The sequence below is a fragment of the Neomonachus schauinslandi genome, chromosome 16 (assembly GCF_002201575.2).
Source record: "Neomonachus schauinslandi chromosome 16, ASM220157v2, whole genome shotgun sequence".
Taxonomy (NCBI): Eukaryota; Metazoa; Chordata; class Mammalia; order Carnivora; family Phocidae; genus Neomonachus; species Neomonachus schauinslandi.
In genome coordinates this window covers 42,338,720-42,357,736 of record NC_058418.1, presented here as the reverse complement: position 1 = coordinate 42,357,736, position 19,017 = coordinate 42,338,720, and the positions used below count along the sequence as shown (strand labels likewise).

The window sequence follows — 19,017 nt, the reverse complement described above, 5'->3', positions numbered from 1 at the left end:
GTCCTACTTTCACATATTAGATCTAGCAGGAAGTCAATAAGTGGGGTGAAAAATCAAGAAATAGCAGTGTAAGCATGCTATGTAGAAATATGGAAGTAAACATTTAAAGAAACAAATAATCAAGTTGAAAATAGTTGCTGATGGGAAGTGAGAATGGAGGGTAAGAAAGGAGACTGGGCTATGGATCTTTGAATTAAGTTTTATAAAACTGTGAATAATATTTTTGGATATAAAAATCAAAATTAAAAAACAAATATGTTAATGATAAAAAGACGCGTAACCCAATTAAAAAAATGGGCAAAGATTGTGAATAGACATTTCTCCAAAGAAGACCTACAAATGGCTAATAAGCTCATGAAACAATGCTCAACATCTTGAGCCATCAGGGAAATGCAAATTTAAACTACACCACTTCATACCCACTAAGATGGCGATAATCCTAGTAAATGATAGAAAATAACAAGTATTAACGAGAATGTGGGGCATTTGGAACCCTCATACATTGCTGGTGAGAATGAGAAATGACACAGCTGGAAAACAGTCTGGCAGTTCCTCAAAAAGTTAAATGTAGAGTCACCATATGACCCAGCAATTCCACTCCTAGACATATACCCATGAGAATGAAAACATACGTTTGCACAAAAATGTGTACAGAAATATTCGCAGCAACATTATTGAAAAGAGTCAAATAGTGGAAATGACCCAAATGTCCATCAACTGATGAATGGATAAACAAATATGGTATACTCACACAATGGAATATTATTCATACATAAAAAGTCATGCAATCCCGATACAGGGCTATAAAACGGATGAACCTTGACTACATCATGCTAAGTGAAAGAAGCCAGACAAAAAATGTCACATAGTATGTGATTTCTTTTATATGAAATGTCTAGAAAAGGCAAATCCATAGACAGAAAGTAGAATTATGGAGGCAAGAGTTGGGGAAGGGGGATGGGGAAGAGTGACTGCTCATGACTACAGGGCTTCTTTTGGGGGGTAATGAAAATGCCCTGGAATTAGATGGTGGTGGTATTTGAGCAATTTTATGAATATATTAAAAACTCTGAATTGCACATTTCAAACTTCTAAAACATATTTATTTATTTTTAAAGATTTTATTTATTTGAGAGAGAGAAAGAAAGAGAGCACTCACATGCACAAGCAGGGGGAGGGGCAGAGGGACAAACAGACTCCCTACTGAGCGTGGAGCCTAACGTGGGGCTCGATCCCAGGACCTTGAGATCATGACCTGAACTGAAGTCAGACGCTTAACGAACTGAGCCACCCAGGTACCCCTTACTTATTTTTAAGTATCTCTACACCCAATGTGGGGCTTGAACTCACGACTCTGAGATTAAGAGTTGCTCTTCTGACTGAGCCAGCCAGGTGCCCCTGAATCACATACTTTAACAGGGTGAATTTTATAGATATGAGTTACACCTCAATTTAGGAAATTGCGTGAGGAAAAAAATACAAGATGAGGGGGAATGGGGCTACTGTGCTATCGATGAACCCAGCACACTCATTTACCTCCCTTTAGGTCAGCTGCAGCGGCCTGGCAGAAGTGTCTTCATCTGCCTGGACCTGGCCTTGCCTTTCTCCTGTGCAACTTCCCTTAGGTTGGCTCTGACTCCAGCCTGGCACCAGTCTTCTCCTGACACCTTCTAGCCCTATTCTCTCAGTGCTCAGATCCTGGGACAAATACGCCCCTGAAAAATGCCCCGGATACTATCCAGGGTTATCTAGCTGGAAACCCTCTTTAACTCAGCCATTTAAGGGTATGACTTCTGAGTTGCTATCCCACATACAAATCTTGTATGTGACAGACGGTAGAGATCCTTGGAAAAACAGGTATTCATTAATGACTAAACATTTGGTTGTTGATGTGTGGGAATGAACATTTGAAAAGTTGTGCTTCTGGTCTGACTGGGTCTTAGGAAGGAAAAGACAGCAAATTACATTGGGCTTTAACAGAGTAAGACAAGCTTCTAAATATATATAACAGGTGTAAAAAAATCATCACAGTTTTTTTGGCAACCCCTTGCCACAGAGAAGTGATGAGAACTTTGCTATTTACAGAAAAAGTAGATGGCTGAATGGGAACTGAACTTGGTACAAGTCTCCACTTGATTAACTAAAACGTTACTTTAAATATGCTCAGCATGGGAAAGAAACAGGTGACTGCTTAATGGATATTTTCAGCCACTACTGGCATAATTATTTGCTTTAAAATAATCTTTATTTGCTCTTTCCTTTTCTTTTCTTTTTTTTTTTTAAAAAGATTTATTTAGGGGCGCCTGGGTGGCTCAGTCGTTAAGCGTCTGCCTTCAGCTCAGGTCATGATCCCGGGGTTCTGGGATCGAGCCCTGCATTGGGCTCCCTGCCCAGCGGGAGGCCTGCTTCTCCCTCTCCCACTCCTCCTGCTTGTGTTCCCTCTCTTGCTGTCTCTCTCTCTGTCAAATAAATAAATAAAATCTTAAAAAAAAAAAAGATTTATTTATTTGAGAGAGAGAGCGTGCGAGCAGGTGCCCACGAGACAGAGAGAAAGGGAGGAGGGCCAGAGGGAGAGGGAGAGAGAGAATCTCAAGCAGACTCCCCACTGAGTGTGGACCCTGACATGGGGCTTGACCTCATGACCCTGAGATCGTGACCTGAGCTGAAATCAAAAGTTGGATGCTCAACTGACTGAGCTACCCAGGCATACCAATTTTAAGTAAACTCTGCATCTAACGTAGGGTTCGAATTCCCCTCCCTGAGATCAAGAGTTGCATGCTCTACCAACTGAGCCAGCCACGTTCCCCTATTTGTTCTTTCTTTAAAAAATAAGAGGTTCGGGGGTGCCTGAGTGGCTCAGTCGGTTGGGCACCTGCCTTCGGCTCAGGTCATGATCCCAGGGTCCTGGGATCGAGCCGTGCATCGGGCTCCCTGCTCAGTGGGGAGTCTGCTTCTCCCTCTCCCTCTGCCACGCCCCCTGCTTGTGCTCTTTCTCTCTCTCAAATAAATGAAAAAAATTTTTTTTAATTTAAAAAAATAAGTGGTATTATTATTTGTGGTACTATATCCACTGCTTCACAGTGATAGGGAAGAAAGGGAGAAAACAATACTGTTGGAGGTCAAATCATGTCCAAAAATAGGTTGAGTCCTCTGGTTCAATAACTACAAAGCGTCTAGATTCTTCTACGTTTTCCAGTCTAGTTGGTATCCATGAGGAAGAAGAAGGTGGCATATGCAATCATAAGATCCTCGCACAGAGTTGGAAGGCTGGATTTCATGTAATAAAGCCTGTCTTCTAAAACCTGAGATGCCTGATGGTGTGAGCCTGGCATGATAAACAGGTTCTAAAAGTTCCAACGATGAAATAAACTGCCTATTCATTCAGACTGAATATAAAATTACCTTTGGTGGGTTTAAAAAAATCATTCAAAACTCCAGCAAATCTAAGATACGGTAGTAGCAGTGGTGGTGATGACAGTAGTCCTAACAATGCCACCAGCACCAGCGATGAGGAGCGACCATCATCACTGTCATCTTCTGTATTTACAACCCTTTACAGTTGGCAGAGTTTCACATGTCATTCCATCTAATTCTTGCCACATCCGTGTCAGGGGGATAGGACTGATGTGCAAATGAGGTTCAGAGAGGTTCAGAGAGGTTAAGAGATTGGCACCAAGACCAGAACTTGCACCAAGTCCAAGCGTCCAAAAAATTACTCCATGCACCTCCTTATTCTGTCTACTCAAGCGTCAGAATTACGTTCTTTCCAGGTAAACATGTCAGAAACAGTGCTTCTCTTGTCTTCCTGAGGCTGGAGTATGTGGTACAGACACTTAAAGGAGAGAGAAAAAAAAAGGAAGAGTGTGACAGAGAAGAGACACCCCATGCAGAACAGGCTTCTCGAGATGCGGCAATAATGAACAGGTAGAGAAGCATAAGCACAAAAGAGAAAGGACTATGGAATCCTAGGGGCCCAGTGTGGGTTGAATTGTGTGTCCCCGCTCCTGAAAGATACAGTGAGGTCCTAACCCCCAGTACCTCAGAATGTGACCTTATTTGGAAACAGTCATTGTGATGTGACTACTTAAGGTCATACTGGAGGAGGGGGGGCCCTATTCCAGAGAGGAAGAAGGAAGCCACGTGAAGACACAGACACACAGGGAGAATGCATGTGATGACAAAGGCAGAGACTGGAGCTATGTGGCTCCAAGCCAATAAATGCCCAAGACTGCCGGCCAAGCACCGGAAGCCAGTGAGAGGCAAGGAGGAACTTTCCTACAGGTTTCAGAGGGCACACAGCCCTGTCGACACTTTGAGTTTGGCCTTCTAGCCTCCAGAATTAGGAGACAGTGAAGTTCTACGGTCAGTGGTACTTGGTTAGGCAGCCCCAGGAAACGACTACAGAGCCCGAGTGGATCCCTTCTTCTAAGACTGAAAGGGAGTGGCAGCATCTCTATCGTCTGAGAGAAAAGAAGGAAGAGTTTGGGGGGAAGAGACCATTTATAAAGCTAGGACTTATTTGAAAGTCCCTCTAAGCCTCTGTCTCTCTTGACACTGTGAACAGTGTCCAATGAATGATGAATTCTTATTAAATGTCTTTTATGAATAATACCAACACTGTAAACAGCCAGGCCCCGGCCAGGAGCAGATGATCAACAGAACTGCTGCCTTGGTCCACCGGCTGGACCTTTACGCTCCCAGGAAGGGAAGAGGCTCTTTAATTTCAGTCCTGGAAGGGCTCTCTCTCTCCCAAGCACTTTTTCAAAGTTTATAGGGGAATAATTATTACCTGGATCCCAGTCATATTTATATAAATGTTCTTTTCATTCACTCCTCACACAGGGCCTTCGAGCTGTTAAAAAGAGCAATGTGTGAAACTGGCTCTGGGAAGGAAACTGGGCCCATTTACTGTACTCACAGCACGAAAACCACACCAAATGTCAAAATAACCTTCGGGATAGAACAAAACCAATAAAAGGAAGGAAAAGTTTCCATTCTGTGTATCCATTTACTTATAACTTGCCATTTGTGTCGTGTCAGAGATTAAGTGTCATGTCCTCTTCGGGTCCCAGTTCTCGGTCTGGACTGACAGGAAGCAAGGTGAACCTGGGACTCACACACCCAATGTTTTGGATGGACCCCGAGTAACTGCTGTAACCAAAAATGCCTAACATCACACTCAAGCCATTTCTTTCTTTCTTTCTTTCTCTCTCTCTCTCTCTCTCTTTCTTCCTAAGCCAGGGTTTGCCTTCTCTCTGACAAAGAACTAGGAGAGTAACCTCTGAATACACAAATGTTAGTGAAACCACTATTCATCATGTTATCAGGAAGAGCCTTCTGTCATCAGAGTCCATCACTGGACTCAAAGAAGGAATTCAAAATCATTCCTGGGGGGCGGGGGGCTGGGTTTAGCTCAGAACCTGACCCAGCCATCATTTAGTAATTAATCCCAAACTCTTCCCCCTAAGGATGTTTTCAGGGTTTGCTTATTTTTGAAGACAGGACCTGGTGTTAAGACTTGTTTATCATCTTGAAAGAATGAATTCTAAAGCCTACTATTTATCTCCTACTAGATAGAGTACAGATTTTTTTTTAAGATTTTATTTATTTATTTGACAGAGAGAGACACAGTAAGAGAGGGAACGCAAGCAGGGGGAGTGGGAGAGGGAGAAGCAGGCTTCTCACGGAGCAGGAAGCCCGATGTGGGGCTTGATCCCAGCACCCTGGGATCATGACCTGAGCCGAAGGCAGATGCTTAACGACTGAGCCACCCAGACGCCCCTAAATTGGTTTTTTTCACCTAAAATGAGTGATTAGAAGGAAGAAAAGCTATGCTCTAGGAAATACCTTTTAATATTAAAAAGCAAGGGAGAAAGTTTCAATATAAAATGCTGGCACATTTTTTTAAAAAAGATTTTATTTAAATAGGTTCCACACCCAGTGCGGAGCCCAGTGTGGGACTTAAACTCATGACCCTTAGATCAACACCTGAGCTGAGATCAGGAGTCAGAAGTTTAACTGATGGAGCCACCCAGGCACCCCTGAAAAATAAAATCTTCAGGGATGCCTGGCTGGCTCCGTCGGTTAAGCCTCCAACTCTTGGTTTCCGCTTAGGTCATGATCTCAGGGTTGTGGGATCGAGCCCTGTATCAGGCTCCACACTCAGCGGGGGGTCTACTTGAGAGTCTCTTCCTCTCCCTCTGCCCCTCCCCTGCTCTGTCGAGTGCAGAGTCTCATTCATACATGAATGAATGAATGAATAAATAAATAAATGATTTTATTTCTCAGTAATCTCTGTACTCATTGTGGGGCTTGAATTCACAACCCCAAGATCAAGAGTCACATAAATTGCTGTCACATTTAGTCACTGTAAACCCATGTGCAAAGTTCTCAAGTACTCACAGTTCTTCTAAGAAGTCAGCTTTTTGTAAACAATATAGAAGACTGTAGTAGTAGTTATCTAAATAAATCTAGAACTATGGTCAGTCCCAGAACACTCATCCTTTTTTTAAGATCATCAACTTTTTTCTACAGCCAATTCTCCTTATTCACGGTGGTTATGCTCTATAAAGTTGCCATCAACACTGAATTAGTTGGATACTGAACCATGGCTCCCAGGGGAAATATAGGTTTAGGTTTCTGAGAGCCCCTGGTCACTCTAGATCACTTACTTCTTAAATCTTTTTTTTTTCTCTCTCTCTTCTTCACATTTGATCATCTCTATTGCTCTACCTGCTTTTAATTCCATTCAGTGATTAAAAAAAAAAATCTCATGGAACACTACATCAAAAACTAATGATGTAATGTATGGTGATTAACATAACATAATAAAATAAAATTAAAAAGAAAATCTCAGGAGCGCCTGGTGGCTCAGATGGTTAAGCCTCTGCCTTTGGCTCGGGTTGTGAGTCCCGCGTCCGGCTCCCTGCTCAGCGGAGAGCCTGCTTCTCCCTCTCCCTCTGCACCTCCCCCTGCTCATGCTCTCTCTCTCTCTCTGTATCTCTCTGTCTCAAATGAATAACTAAAAAACATCTAAAAAGAAACATTTAAAAAAAATAAAAAGAAAATCTCAGGTATTGTAGTTTTCAGTTCTAGAACTTCCATTTGGCTCTCTTTTTAAAATCATTTCTATTTCTTTCCTGAGATTTCTTTTTTTTAATTTTTAGAATTATTATTTTATTTAAATTCAATTAGTTAACATATAGTGTATTATTAGTTTCAAAGGTAGAGTCCAGTGATTCATCAGTCTTACATAATATTTGTTGAGATTTCTATCTTTTTATTAATTGTAGGCATTTTTCTCTTCTACTTCATTAAGGATAATTATAAAGCTGCTTTAAAATCCCAACATCAGGATTATCTTAGGGTTGGTCTCAGTTGATTTTCTTTTCTATTGAGAAAATTTCCATTTTCCTGGTTTTCATATATTGAGTTATTTTGGACTATATCCTGGACATTATGAATGTTAAATTAAGAAGACCCTAGATTTTGTTCTTCTCCAATTAGTGGCTTCTGCTGCTTCTTTTTTTTAAAGTGGGCACTTATCTTGCTTGGTTCAGGGGTCAGTTCTACATGTAGGCAGACAGAATTTGGGACGCCTTTCTCTGAATCTACCCATTCCAGGATTTCCCTTCTCTGTCCTGGAGCTGTGGTTTCCCGGATTCAGTGTTCTGGTTCCCCTAGAAAGACTGTGATATCTCTACCATTGGCCCTCCTGCATTGCATTCGCTCCCAAATAGACTTGTCCCTAAGTTAAAAGCCAAGAAAATGGAAACTGACTCTGTCCAATGCCTCTCCTCTGAGCACAGACTCCAGTTGAGCACTCTCCAGTGTCTCAAGGTAGCTGCTTACTATATTATGTCCAGAATTTATAGTTGTTATCTGAAGGAGGGCCTGAGGCTATTACTCAGCCATTACTGCCCCAGTTATTCATTATTGTCTTTGGAATGAATTTATGAAAATGGATGTTCTAAACATCTACAATACTTAAACAAGTCACTTTGCAAAGACCTGGGAAGTTAGTTGCAAAGACCTGGATAGTTAGGCACAATTTTTTTCATTCTGTTGCTCAGTTTACCCTCTCCATGTTGAGGAGGGCTGTTCTTAACTCTGAGGCCAACAGAAGGCACAGGTCTAAACATACCTCCTCCCCTGGGTACTCCTAGTAAATTTAATTCTCAGTATGGGTAAGGTAGAATGGGTTAAAAGGGAGTTCCTTCTGGCTTCTCCTGGGCTTCAGGCTATAATGGGAATAAATTAACAGTTAACAGATATGGTCATAAGGCCAAAACAAGAGTAAGCAGAGAAAATAAGTTTTTCATTAAGAAAGTGAATGCAGTATCTCCCTCCAGTGTGGATATTGTGTTGATTGCACAAGATTCTGGCTACTTTCAAATGAGTGGGGGTTGTGACGTCTTCCCTTTTTGATCCTAATCTATCTCCTGATCTTCTGAACCCCTACCTCTTACTGGACTTTCTGCCTCCTTTCCAAGCTGCTGGAACCACAGAGGTCCTTGGCAGGCACATCTACCAGCAAGAGAAAATTCACTGAAACCTGGCATTATCTTTTGGCACTCTGTAACTTCAGAAATAGTGATTAGAAGAGAAACAAACACACACACACACACACACACCATTTCATCAACAAAGTAGCATTTTCAGTAATAGTGATTAGAAGGGACACACACACACACACACACACACTTCATCAACAAAGTAGCATTTTCATTTCAGCTGTTCCTGGGGGCAAAACAGCAGAAAAGATAAATCTTAGACTGAAAGCTTTGTGATGATCTCCGTTTCTCATTAAAGTGCCGCTGATTATAATCACACCTACGATTACAAGATTTAACACACCTGGCCTTAAGGATGCACCGGGAAGAGGAATCATACATTCATCCCATCCCATTTCCTTTTCTTTATTCACTAAGTAAGCACAATTTATAAATTCCAGTGAGTGCAAGATAGAGCTGCTTTGGAGAACCGGAGAGCGATTTTCCATTCACATGGTTTTTTGAAAGTGACAATAATCTTCCATGGCCACAAATTATTTTAATACTGGTAAGACCAGGAGTGTTGCTTTCACTGGCTACACACAGATGTGAGAACTCTGGATAGAGTTTCTATTTCTTCCCTCTTTACTAACCAGATATTTTGCTGTGTGCGCACACACACACACACACACACACTCTTACTCTCTCACTCATTAAGGGTGTGTGCACTTATAGAGTTTTTGTTTTGCCACTTTTGTCAAAATTCATTTTTATTAATAGAAAATAAACATTTATTACAGCTTCAGTTGTTATACCTGAAGTTGCTAATAAAAAAAAGAATTGAAAATAATCGCTTAACTGGGGTGCCTGGGTGACTCAGTTGGTTAAGGGTCTGCCTTCGGCTCAGGTCACGATCCCAGGGTCTGGGACTGAACCCTACATTGTTGGGCTCCCTGCTTATCAGGAAGCCTGCTTCTCCCTCTCCCTCTGCCTGCCACTCCCCCTGCTTATGCATGCACTTGCGTGCTTTGTCAAATAAATAAATAAAATCTTTTTTAAAAAATCACTTAATCATCCTCCTTTAAGACAATTGAAACTGTTGCTTAAGAAAAAAATAATTCAACAGGGCACCTGTGTAGCCCAGTTGGTTAAGCGTCCAACTCTTGATCTCAGCTCAGGTCTTGATCTCAGCATCATGAGTTCAAACCCTGCACTGGGCTCCACACTGGGCATGGAGCCTACTTAAAAAAAAAAAAAAAAAAAGGCAAGAAAAAGAAATATTCAGCATCATTTGCTCATAAGTCTTTCAGTATTTGTTCTTAAAGTTTCTGGAACTTTCCTAACTGTAAAGTACAGGGATTACTGAACTATATGAGGAAGCCTCTCTGGGACAACCAATGAGAAGTTAAGCAATTGTCATAAAAGGAATCAATGTATATTTAGCATGGTAATTTGGACTATACAACGATCCCCTCCCCTCCAGCTCAGGAAGGACATGCTTCTAAGCACTGAGGTATGAAGAGTCAGACTGTTATTTGCTGTTAGAATTAGCTAATAACAGTTCATCTCTGGCACAGATGCTACTGGTCCTTAATATCCTGTGATTTTAAGAAATTCTGTAAATAGTTTGGATTTAATCCAATTTATTCAGAAATTAAACATGTTTAAAAGGTTTACTACTCTGCCAGAGTATCTGCTGGTTTAGTATCCTTAGAAAATATATATAATACATGTAGATAAATCATAGTCTTTTTTTTTTTAAAGATTTTATTTATTTATTTGAGAGAGAGAATGAGAGACAGAGAGCACGAGAGGGAAGAGGGTCAGAGGGAATAGCAGACTCCCCGCTGAGCAGGGAGCCCGATGCGGGACTCGATCCTGGGACTCCAGGATCATGACCTGAGCTGAAGGCAGTCGCTTAACCAACTGAGCCACCCAGGCGCCCGATAAATCATAGTCTTAAAGTATACTTAGAATACTGCATTATTCAACCCAAAACCTATTTTAACAAAATGTCCATTATTAAAAGCAGCTGATAAAACGAAATCCAAAGTTATGACAAGGGAGACTCACTGGCACTTGAAGCTGTGTTGCTTAGAGAACTTTAAACAGCACATGCCCTTAAAGCCATTCAATGACGGGTCAGGAGACACCCTCTCCTCAGTCTTTACTATAGGATTCCAGCCAAGGATGGGACAGAAATTAGTACTTCTAAATATTTCAGCAGAGTCCATAGAAGTGTTAAAAAGACTTTTAAGAACGTCTGTCTGTCTGTCTGTATCTGTGAGAAGTAGTGCACATCAGAGGCACAAAGATAGAGGCAAGTCCATACACTCACTCAGATGTGAGAAGAATGGGAGGTCGACTGTTAGGTCACCCTTAGAGTTTCTGCGGGCTTTTTTTTTTTTTTTTTTTAAAGATTTTATTTATTTATTTGACAGAGAAAGACACAGCGAGAGAGGGAACACAAGCAGGGGGAGTGGGAGAGGGAGAAGCAGACTCCCTGCCGAGTAGGGAGCCCAATGCGGGACTCGATCCAGGGACTCCAGGATCATGACCTGAGCCGAAGGCAGTCGCTTAACCAACTGAGCCACCCAGGCGCCCCTCTGCGGGCTTTTAACTACATGCTGACTACCCATGTGAGTCAGGTGGACTTTGGTGAGAGAATAGTGTTTGGTGGCCAGGACCTCTTTGGGGCATTTATTCCTAAGTGGAATACACAACATAAGGGAGTAGGGGAGGTAACAGAGGGAAATTACTCTTTCCAGCTCAGAAGGAGTTGATGAAGCCCATATATGTATTCAGGAAGCCTATGGGATCCTCTAGCGGTGGATAGTGGCTAATGTGGCCATCCAGAATCAGACTCTTTTCCTATACAGCTCCAAAAATTCTGGATTGAGATTCATGGGATCCAATGGCCCATAGATAAAATGAATGGGAACAGTTACAGAAGCAAGAGCTCCCACCCAGCATCTTCTAACCTTCTTTCTCTGGTTGATATAGTGTAAGAGACTGAGGGTAACTGACTTCTGTCATTGTTCAGTATCCCTGCCCATATGTCTCACAGCTTACTCTCAGAGTATTGGGTCTATAGCCCAAAGACTGGGGTGAGACCTCGGGAGAATACAAATAAGTTCATCAATCGTGTAAGGATGGATGACAGCATGCCTCCATTTTTCAGAAGCTTTTGGAGAAGGAGAGGACAGTGAGTCTCAGGAAATATACCTGCACTTGACAGCCAGAGACTCTTCATGGTAAGCTGACCAGATCAGTTCTGCTCGAACCTACAGAGCACCTCCTGAGCAATGATATCTCTGTAATCATGAACAAAAGGTTCATCCTGTGGTTCTGGAGCCCCAGATGCTGCAAAAGTGCCTCCACAGTGCTGGCCTGCTCAAATACGGGAAAGTGACGTGGTCTTGGTTTGTCAGTGAAGCCAAAGCCCAGGAAATCAAGGGCAATCACTCAATAAAACCTCAGGGTCAGAGCTTCCCAAATCTTGTACCAATCACAGCTAGAAGTTGGAAACCCACGTAAGAGCACATCTCAGGACTTCCAACCAGAAGATGTGCAGTCACTTGTAGGTGAGAAATTTGCCTGAAGACATGCATGAGTGAGGAGCAGGAGACAGATGGGAGAGGGGGGTGGGTGTGGAATATGCAGACAGGCTGCAAGCAGGGGCACAGCAAGTAGCCCCACTGGAACCCACTACTCCCTCATCCTGTGGAGGAGATCGTGGTGCACCACAGCTGCGTTTTATCCCGGCAGAGCCGTGTGGAGCCCGCAGCGCCACGGCGCCTGCAGCAGCGCGGGGCCAGCCATCAGCCGGGCACAGCCTACGTACGCCTGCGCGGGCAGTGCCAGCCACAGCAGTGAGAAGCCCCGGGATATGCTGGTGGCCGCAGCCCACTCATAGAGCTTTACAGATTTATTTTAATAGTGTTAGAACTCATAGTTTTAACTAAAATTTTATTTCGAAATAATTTTAGATTTACAGACAAGTTGCAAAGACAGCACAGAGAATTCCTGTATACCCCTCACCCAGTTTCCCCTATTGTTAACAACTTACATAACCATGGTGTATTTGGCAAGAGTTTTGTAGATCTTTTTTTTTAAAAAAGATTTTATTTATTTGAGAGAGAGAGAGAATGAGGGAGAGCACATGAGAGGGGGGAGGGTCAGAGGGAGAAGCAGACTCCCTGCTGAGCAGGGAGCCCAATGCGGGACTCGATCCCGGGACTCCAGGATCATGATCTGAGCCAAAGGCAGTTGCTTAACCAACTGAGCCACCCAGGCGCCTTTTTTTTTTTAAAGTAGACTCCACTCCGTGTGGAGCCCAACGCGGGGCCTAACTCATGACCCTGAGATCCAGACCCTGAGATCTAGACCTAAGCTGAGATCAAGAGTCGGAGGCTTAACTGACGGAGCCACCCAGGCGCCCCAAGAGTTTTGTAGATCTTGAGGATGGATGAAAAACACTTTCTTAATTCCCTCTTGTAGAGCAGATTCTCATCAAGGGCAATGTGTACCCGACAGCAATTTATTTAATTAATCTGCATTATTGAGTTGTGATCTGTGTGTCCTCACCACCATCAAGGTCCTAGATAATAACTAGGGGATAACTAATGAGTCCGTGCTTGTATAAAAATGGTGTCAAACATGTGATATGGCAAAATTCTATCATGAGTAAAGCCTGTAGGTCTGACAAAACAAACATTCTTCTAATGGCTTCACTGACAGTTAAATACTGATGTGCCAGCCATAGATGAGCCTTGTGGATATCAGGAAGTAAATTATTAATATAAACTCTCCTATAAACTCAACTGGGAATGAGTTTCCATTAAAATCAAGAGGAAAATTAATTTCGAGGTCACTCATTCTTAGCACACATATGGATATATATTTTTTTCTTCCCATATGGGCCATACACTGGGGAGAAATCCAGCCAGACCCACTTGGAGGAGGAAAAAAGTTCAATTTATGCAGCAACTAAAATCTCCTGGATTGAATTCACAGCTAGAAAGGAAACATTTTAAATGAGGTCCTTCAGGAATTCGGTTTCAACAACGAAATAAGTCAGGAAGACAAGTCACTAGAGTTCAGGCCACAGAGGCAGAGGCAGGCTTAGTGTGGTCCACTTAGCTCACCTGGAACCTGCCCCTCTGAGAAGAATGCCAGGACTCAGAGTCACAACCCATAAACCTGTGCTCTGGTTTTCCTGCAGCAGTTAATGTGCAGTTTGCCTACTGCTACAGAGGAAATAGGGACTCTTACTAAAGATGCAAACAGTATTCCTGCTACAAAATAAAATCTCTGCTGATGGATTCATCTCCATGCGTCCACCCAGGGAAAAGATCTGAGGCTGCCTTGGTGAAAGGAAGACTGATAAACAGATAAAACCCAAAAATGTAGGGAAGCTGCAAATGGCAAGGAACTGACTTACCTCAGTAGCTTTCTGGCTGAGGCCCCGAAGCAGCAGTACAATCACGTGGATGGCAGCTCTGCGCACTTGAACTTCACGGTCTGTTTTAGCCACAGCAATCAGGCAAGCTGTTACCTAGGAGGATGAGAGAAAAAGTCAATAAAAATCAGGATTGCACAATTACATAAAGCTTGTCAACTGCATTCCACTTTCTACACGTTCATCACGAAAAATCTGGCTTAGAGAGGGGTGGATAGTTTCCTCATTCTCAATAAAGATGGAGTGATCTAGTGGTGGAGAACTTGATTTAGTTTGGCTTTTCTGGAAAAGGGCAAAATCTGGTTTGGAATTTAGGAGGAAGATTAGGGAGTTGGGAAGGATACGCATATATAATAAAGGTATGGTCAAATTCAAATATTTCCTCAAAAATGGGAAGAAATGTTACTTGTCCCCCTTTGGGGAGACTAAATCAAAGGAAGGGAAGATGGCCCAAAACACAAGTGACTTTTAGGGAGTGAGGACCATGAAGATTTAGCTGAGCAGGCTTCAGAGTTCAAGGCCCCGCATGAATATGAATGCACCACTGATGAAAGTTACAGCCCAGGGAGAGAGAAATACATAAATAGTCAAACTGATCTTCTTCAGCATGTTCAGATGTCCCAGGCCTGCAAATCTAGCATACCCCACCATGTCAGTCACCTGGGGCCAATTTCAGAGTCTCCCTGGGCGGCTTCATGTGTGGAATAGGTCTTTCAATGCTCATTTGCTTTAAAAGACAGCTCTATAACAGAAAAGACTAGAAATTACTAGCACAGCATGGTGCCAGATATATAGCTAATAATTATATGTCATAAAATAAGAACGTTGCTATACCCTGTTATCACCCTGCCCCCACCCCACTCCTGGTAAGTACAAAAATATTTTAAAACCTCAATAAAAAGATACCACTAAAAACAATGGCAAAAAACCGTTCTGAGGCATTCCGTAAGGCTTAAAAATTAAAAACAAAAATCTTCAAAGTGTGGCCAATGGCAGCAACAATCTGAAGGTAAGTCTATATTATTCAACTGGTCTCTCATACTTTATTTCATTTACTGCGTGAGTGTATTTCTTGGCCAACCATGGAAGGATTTCTAACCATGATAAGAAAAAGCCAGATTGTGTGTTTGGAAACATGTATAAATACATATTATGTTTAAAGAATGGTTTTTAAAAAGGTTTAAAAAAAGAATACAGGCACAAACAGGGAAATAGGCTTGTGCAGAAATTTTAACTATGCAGGTTGTATTTTTCACAGCTTTCAAACAGTTGGGCATAGTTCAAAGTGTCTAATTAATCAGTGATGGCAGAGAGATTAGAAGAAGTAGCTTGTTCTTAAATATAATTGCATCTGTGATGTATTGGCACTTAATCAAGTTGTACATCTATTAGACAAACTTGCATCTTGCAAGTGAAGGGAAATCCCAGAAAAGCTCAACTCGTTGGGGGCTGTTTTTCAACAACATCCAGCGAGCTGTTTCTGCTTCTGACCTGGGACACCCTGACCCAAGGCCATCAGTGGCTTCCATGCCTCTGGCATTAACGGTAGAAGCAATTCAGTTCCAGGAGGAATTCCTTGGGCAACCTCCAAAAGGTAACAATATAATAGCTACCTCCGCTTGCAGGCTTAGTATTTACAAGGTAAGAGCTGAAATCAGAGAGACAAGTTAGAGCTAGGCCTGAGTCCTTCTTGACACATGGAAGTTGAGCTTATTCAGTCTGGTAACTAAAGCACGAAAACCAGTCTGGGGCCACATATTGTGCAGATACTCCCAAGCCTTTTGCCTGCCTCCCTCTGGGTTTAGTTTGGGGCCTAGATTTCCACAGTTGGTGGATCAAGGCTTCCTGGCCTAGAACCTTGCTGGTGTCTGGCTTTGCCACCTCTGCTCCCGCATTGTGCTAAGCAGGCCATGCTTGTGCCTCAGCTCTCAGTGGGTCTGGCTCTGGCTGTCAGGCACTAATTCCACCACTGGGATAGGCAGAAGAATCCTGGCTGGAAAAGGGCTTCCCCTGAAAGGCCAATGCTTGAATCCTTGTGCCACTTTGAAGGTATGACTGGGAGAGGAGCTGGTTATTACAAGCCTTGCTGAGATCAGCTGGAATGGCCTCCTGCTTGCTACAGGCTGTTAGTGATTTATGCACCAGATAGGACCCAGCCCATCTGCAATCAGCCATCCAGGATGATCAGGAAGAGGCCCGTAAACAGAGGAGTATGCACGAAAATTCCTCAACACCTGTCACAAGGACCAAATCCTATGAAAAACGTATGATGGTCAATTATGCAAAATGTTTTTATTTTATTTTTTTTAAAGCTTTTTTTTTAAGATTTTATTTATTTGAGAGAGAGAATGAGATAGAGAGAGAGAGCATGAGACGAGAGAGGGTCAGAGGGAGAAGCAGACTCCCTGCTGAGCAGGGAGCCCTATGCGGGACTCAAACCCAGGACTCCAGGATCATGACCTGAGCCGAAGGCAGTCACTTAACCAACTGAGCCACCCAGGTGCCCCGCAAAATGTTTTTAAAGCATAAGAATTTTACTATGTTCTTGTAGATATCATCTTGAGACAAGAACAGCCTTCTGTTCAGGTCAAGCTCCCATCACCAACTCATAATGTTGCTTTCCTGCAGGCCACTGGGGCAGACCCCTCATCAAAGCCTCAAAGCAGGGAGGATACATGGCCACTCTCTTCCATCTACCCACTCTGAACAAGTCACTCCCGCAGTTAGTCTCTCACACCTTCAACCCCAAGGACACACTTAACATTGCCTTCAACCTCTAAAAGGCTTGGCAAATAGATCGATGATGTAAGGTCTTTACTAATTTATGAACTGGTTTAATATTTCTATTTTGTTTCTAAGCCCTCCCAGAGGGCGAAACCCACCCTATGTTATCTTCATGTTGCCTGCTTTCAGGGTCAGTGTACCTATTCTAATAAACCACATTGTGAAAGGTTTTCTCTTCACTGGTTAAAACACTTAACTCATAGCCACTTCTGAGAGCCATACAAAGAGGAAGATGATGATTATTCTGGAAATACTAAAAATCAGCTTAAGCAATTTAACACTTGATAGGAGCCAACAGAAATAAGGGAAAACATCACTCCCCAAAATAGTTGGCACATACCAAGCATAATCCGAACTATATAAAAAGATATAGGGGCACCACCTGAGTGGCTCAGTCGTTAAGTGTCTGCCTTCGGCTCAGGTCATGTCTCCAGGTCCTGGGATTGAGCCCCACATCAGGTTCCCTGCTCAGCGGGAAGCCTGCTTCTCCCTCTCCCACTCCCCCTGCTTGTGTTCCCTCTCTCGCTGTGTCTCTCTCTGTCAAATAAATAAATAAAATCTTTAAAAAAAAAAAAAAAGGGGCACCTGGGTGGCTCAGTTGGTTGGGCGACTGCCTTCGGCTCAGGTCATGATCCTGGAGTCCCGGGATCGAGTCCCGCATCGGGCTCCCTGCTCGGCGGGGAGTCTGCTTCTCCCTCTGACCCTCCTCCCTCTCACTCTCTGTCTCAAATAAATAAATAAAAAATCTTTAAAAAAAAAAAAAAAAAGATAATACAAATGGCAAGATTACCACAAACCAACTTCGGGAAATTCCAGGAGAGAAGGTACCAGAGTTGAGGTATGTATCATGAAAGCATGACTTCAATTTTCCAACTGCATCTTCATCCCTTTTCCTTGAGCTTGCTTTATTAAAATTTCAGGTGGTCTGCTAACTTACGTGAAACTAAATCATCTGTCCTTCTATTTTGTAAACAAAGAAACCTTAAGAACAAAAGCAATATAGTCTCGGGGTCCCTGGGTGGCTCAGATGGTTAAGCGTCTGCCTTCGGCTCAGGTCATGATCCCAGAGTCCTGGGATTGAGCCCCACGTCCGGCTCCTGGCTCAGCAGGGAGCCTGCTTCTCCCTCTCCCTCTGCCTCTCCCCCTGCTCATGCTCTATCTCGAATGAATAAAATCTTTAAAAGAAAAAAAAAGCAGTATAGTCTCCAATTCATACACGTTCAGCTCGCTCACTTAACCTGCCATGAAGGAGAACCCTGATGGCTACTTGAGCTTCCTCCGGGTTCCCCAGGACATTCACTAGAGTCTTCATCTCAGGGGTCCACTTATCCTCAAATTGTACTTAGCCAACTGTAGCCATCATGGCAAGACCGGTAATCAATTTGGATCAGTGGGGTTAGAGGTGATGGCTTTGCATCAGACCCCAAAGCTCAGGTTTATGGAATTCTGGGCACCACATTTAAAGTGGATTGCCCCATTGACTTCTCACCTGGGCACATCTTACTTGCTGTACTGAGGATGGGCCTCTTACTGTGGTTCCTTTAAATCATATTTACTTCCCACAGAGAGTGATAAAGATGAAAATGCTTACCAAGATTTGGTTTCAGTGGCGCCTGGGTGGCTCATTCGGTTAAGTGTCTGTCTTTGGCTCAGGTCATGATCCCAGGGTCCTGGGATCGAGTTCTGCATTGGGCTCCCTGCTCAACGGGGAGTCTGCTTCTCTCTCTACCCTTCCCCCCTGCTTGTGATCTCTCTCTCAAATAAATAAATAAAATCTTTAAAAAAAAAAGGATTTGGTTTCAAGCAACACAGCTCTTGTCAAGAAAAAGGAGAAATAGGGGGAAATAATAATGCTCCTGAAACAGGTTAAATCTTGACATCAACAGAGAAGAAAAACCTGAATTTCCAGTACAGAGACTGATGGGTTGATCTTATCCTTTATATTCCTTCCCTACCAGCAAACACCATCACAGTACAGACAGTGCCCAATTGTGGACCACCCAAGAGGTAGACAGCTTTCTTCAGAGACCCAAGAACTACAGCTATGACTGCCAGATCAGATCATGTTAGAAGAGACTATGGTGGTTAGTTTGTTCAATTTTATATCAGAACAGATGACATGGGGCACCCGGGTAGCTCAGTTGGTTAAGTCATCTGACTCTTGATTTTGGCTCAGGTCATGATCTCGGGGTCGTGGGACTGAGTGCAGCGTAGGGCTCCGAACTCAGTGAGGAGTCTCTCTCTCCCTCCCTGTCCCTCCCCTTGCTGCGCACGCACACA

General features: G+C 43.0%; 1 protein-coding gene and 1 pseudogene across 1 annotated transcript in view; both read right to left on the bottom strand.

Annotated features, from left to right (window-relative positions):
- Positions 1 to 19,017, bottom strand: part of TANGO6 (transport and golgi organization 6 homolog) — a 193,413-nt gene that overhangs the window by 25,380 nt on the left and 149,016 nt on the right. The window contains exon 17 of the mRNA XM_021705558.1: positions 13,936 to 14,049. Within this exon, the coding sequence (XP_021561233.1) occupies positions 13,936 to 14,049 (114 nt within the window). The remainder of the gene's footprint in view (positions 1 to 13,935; positions 14,050 to 19,017) is intronic.
- LOC110592389 lies at positions 11,262 to 12,212 on the bottom strand (annotated as a pseudogene).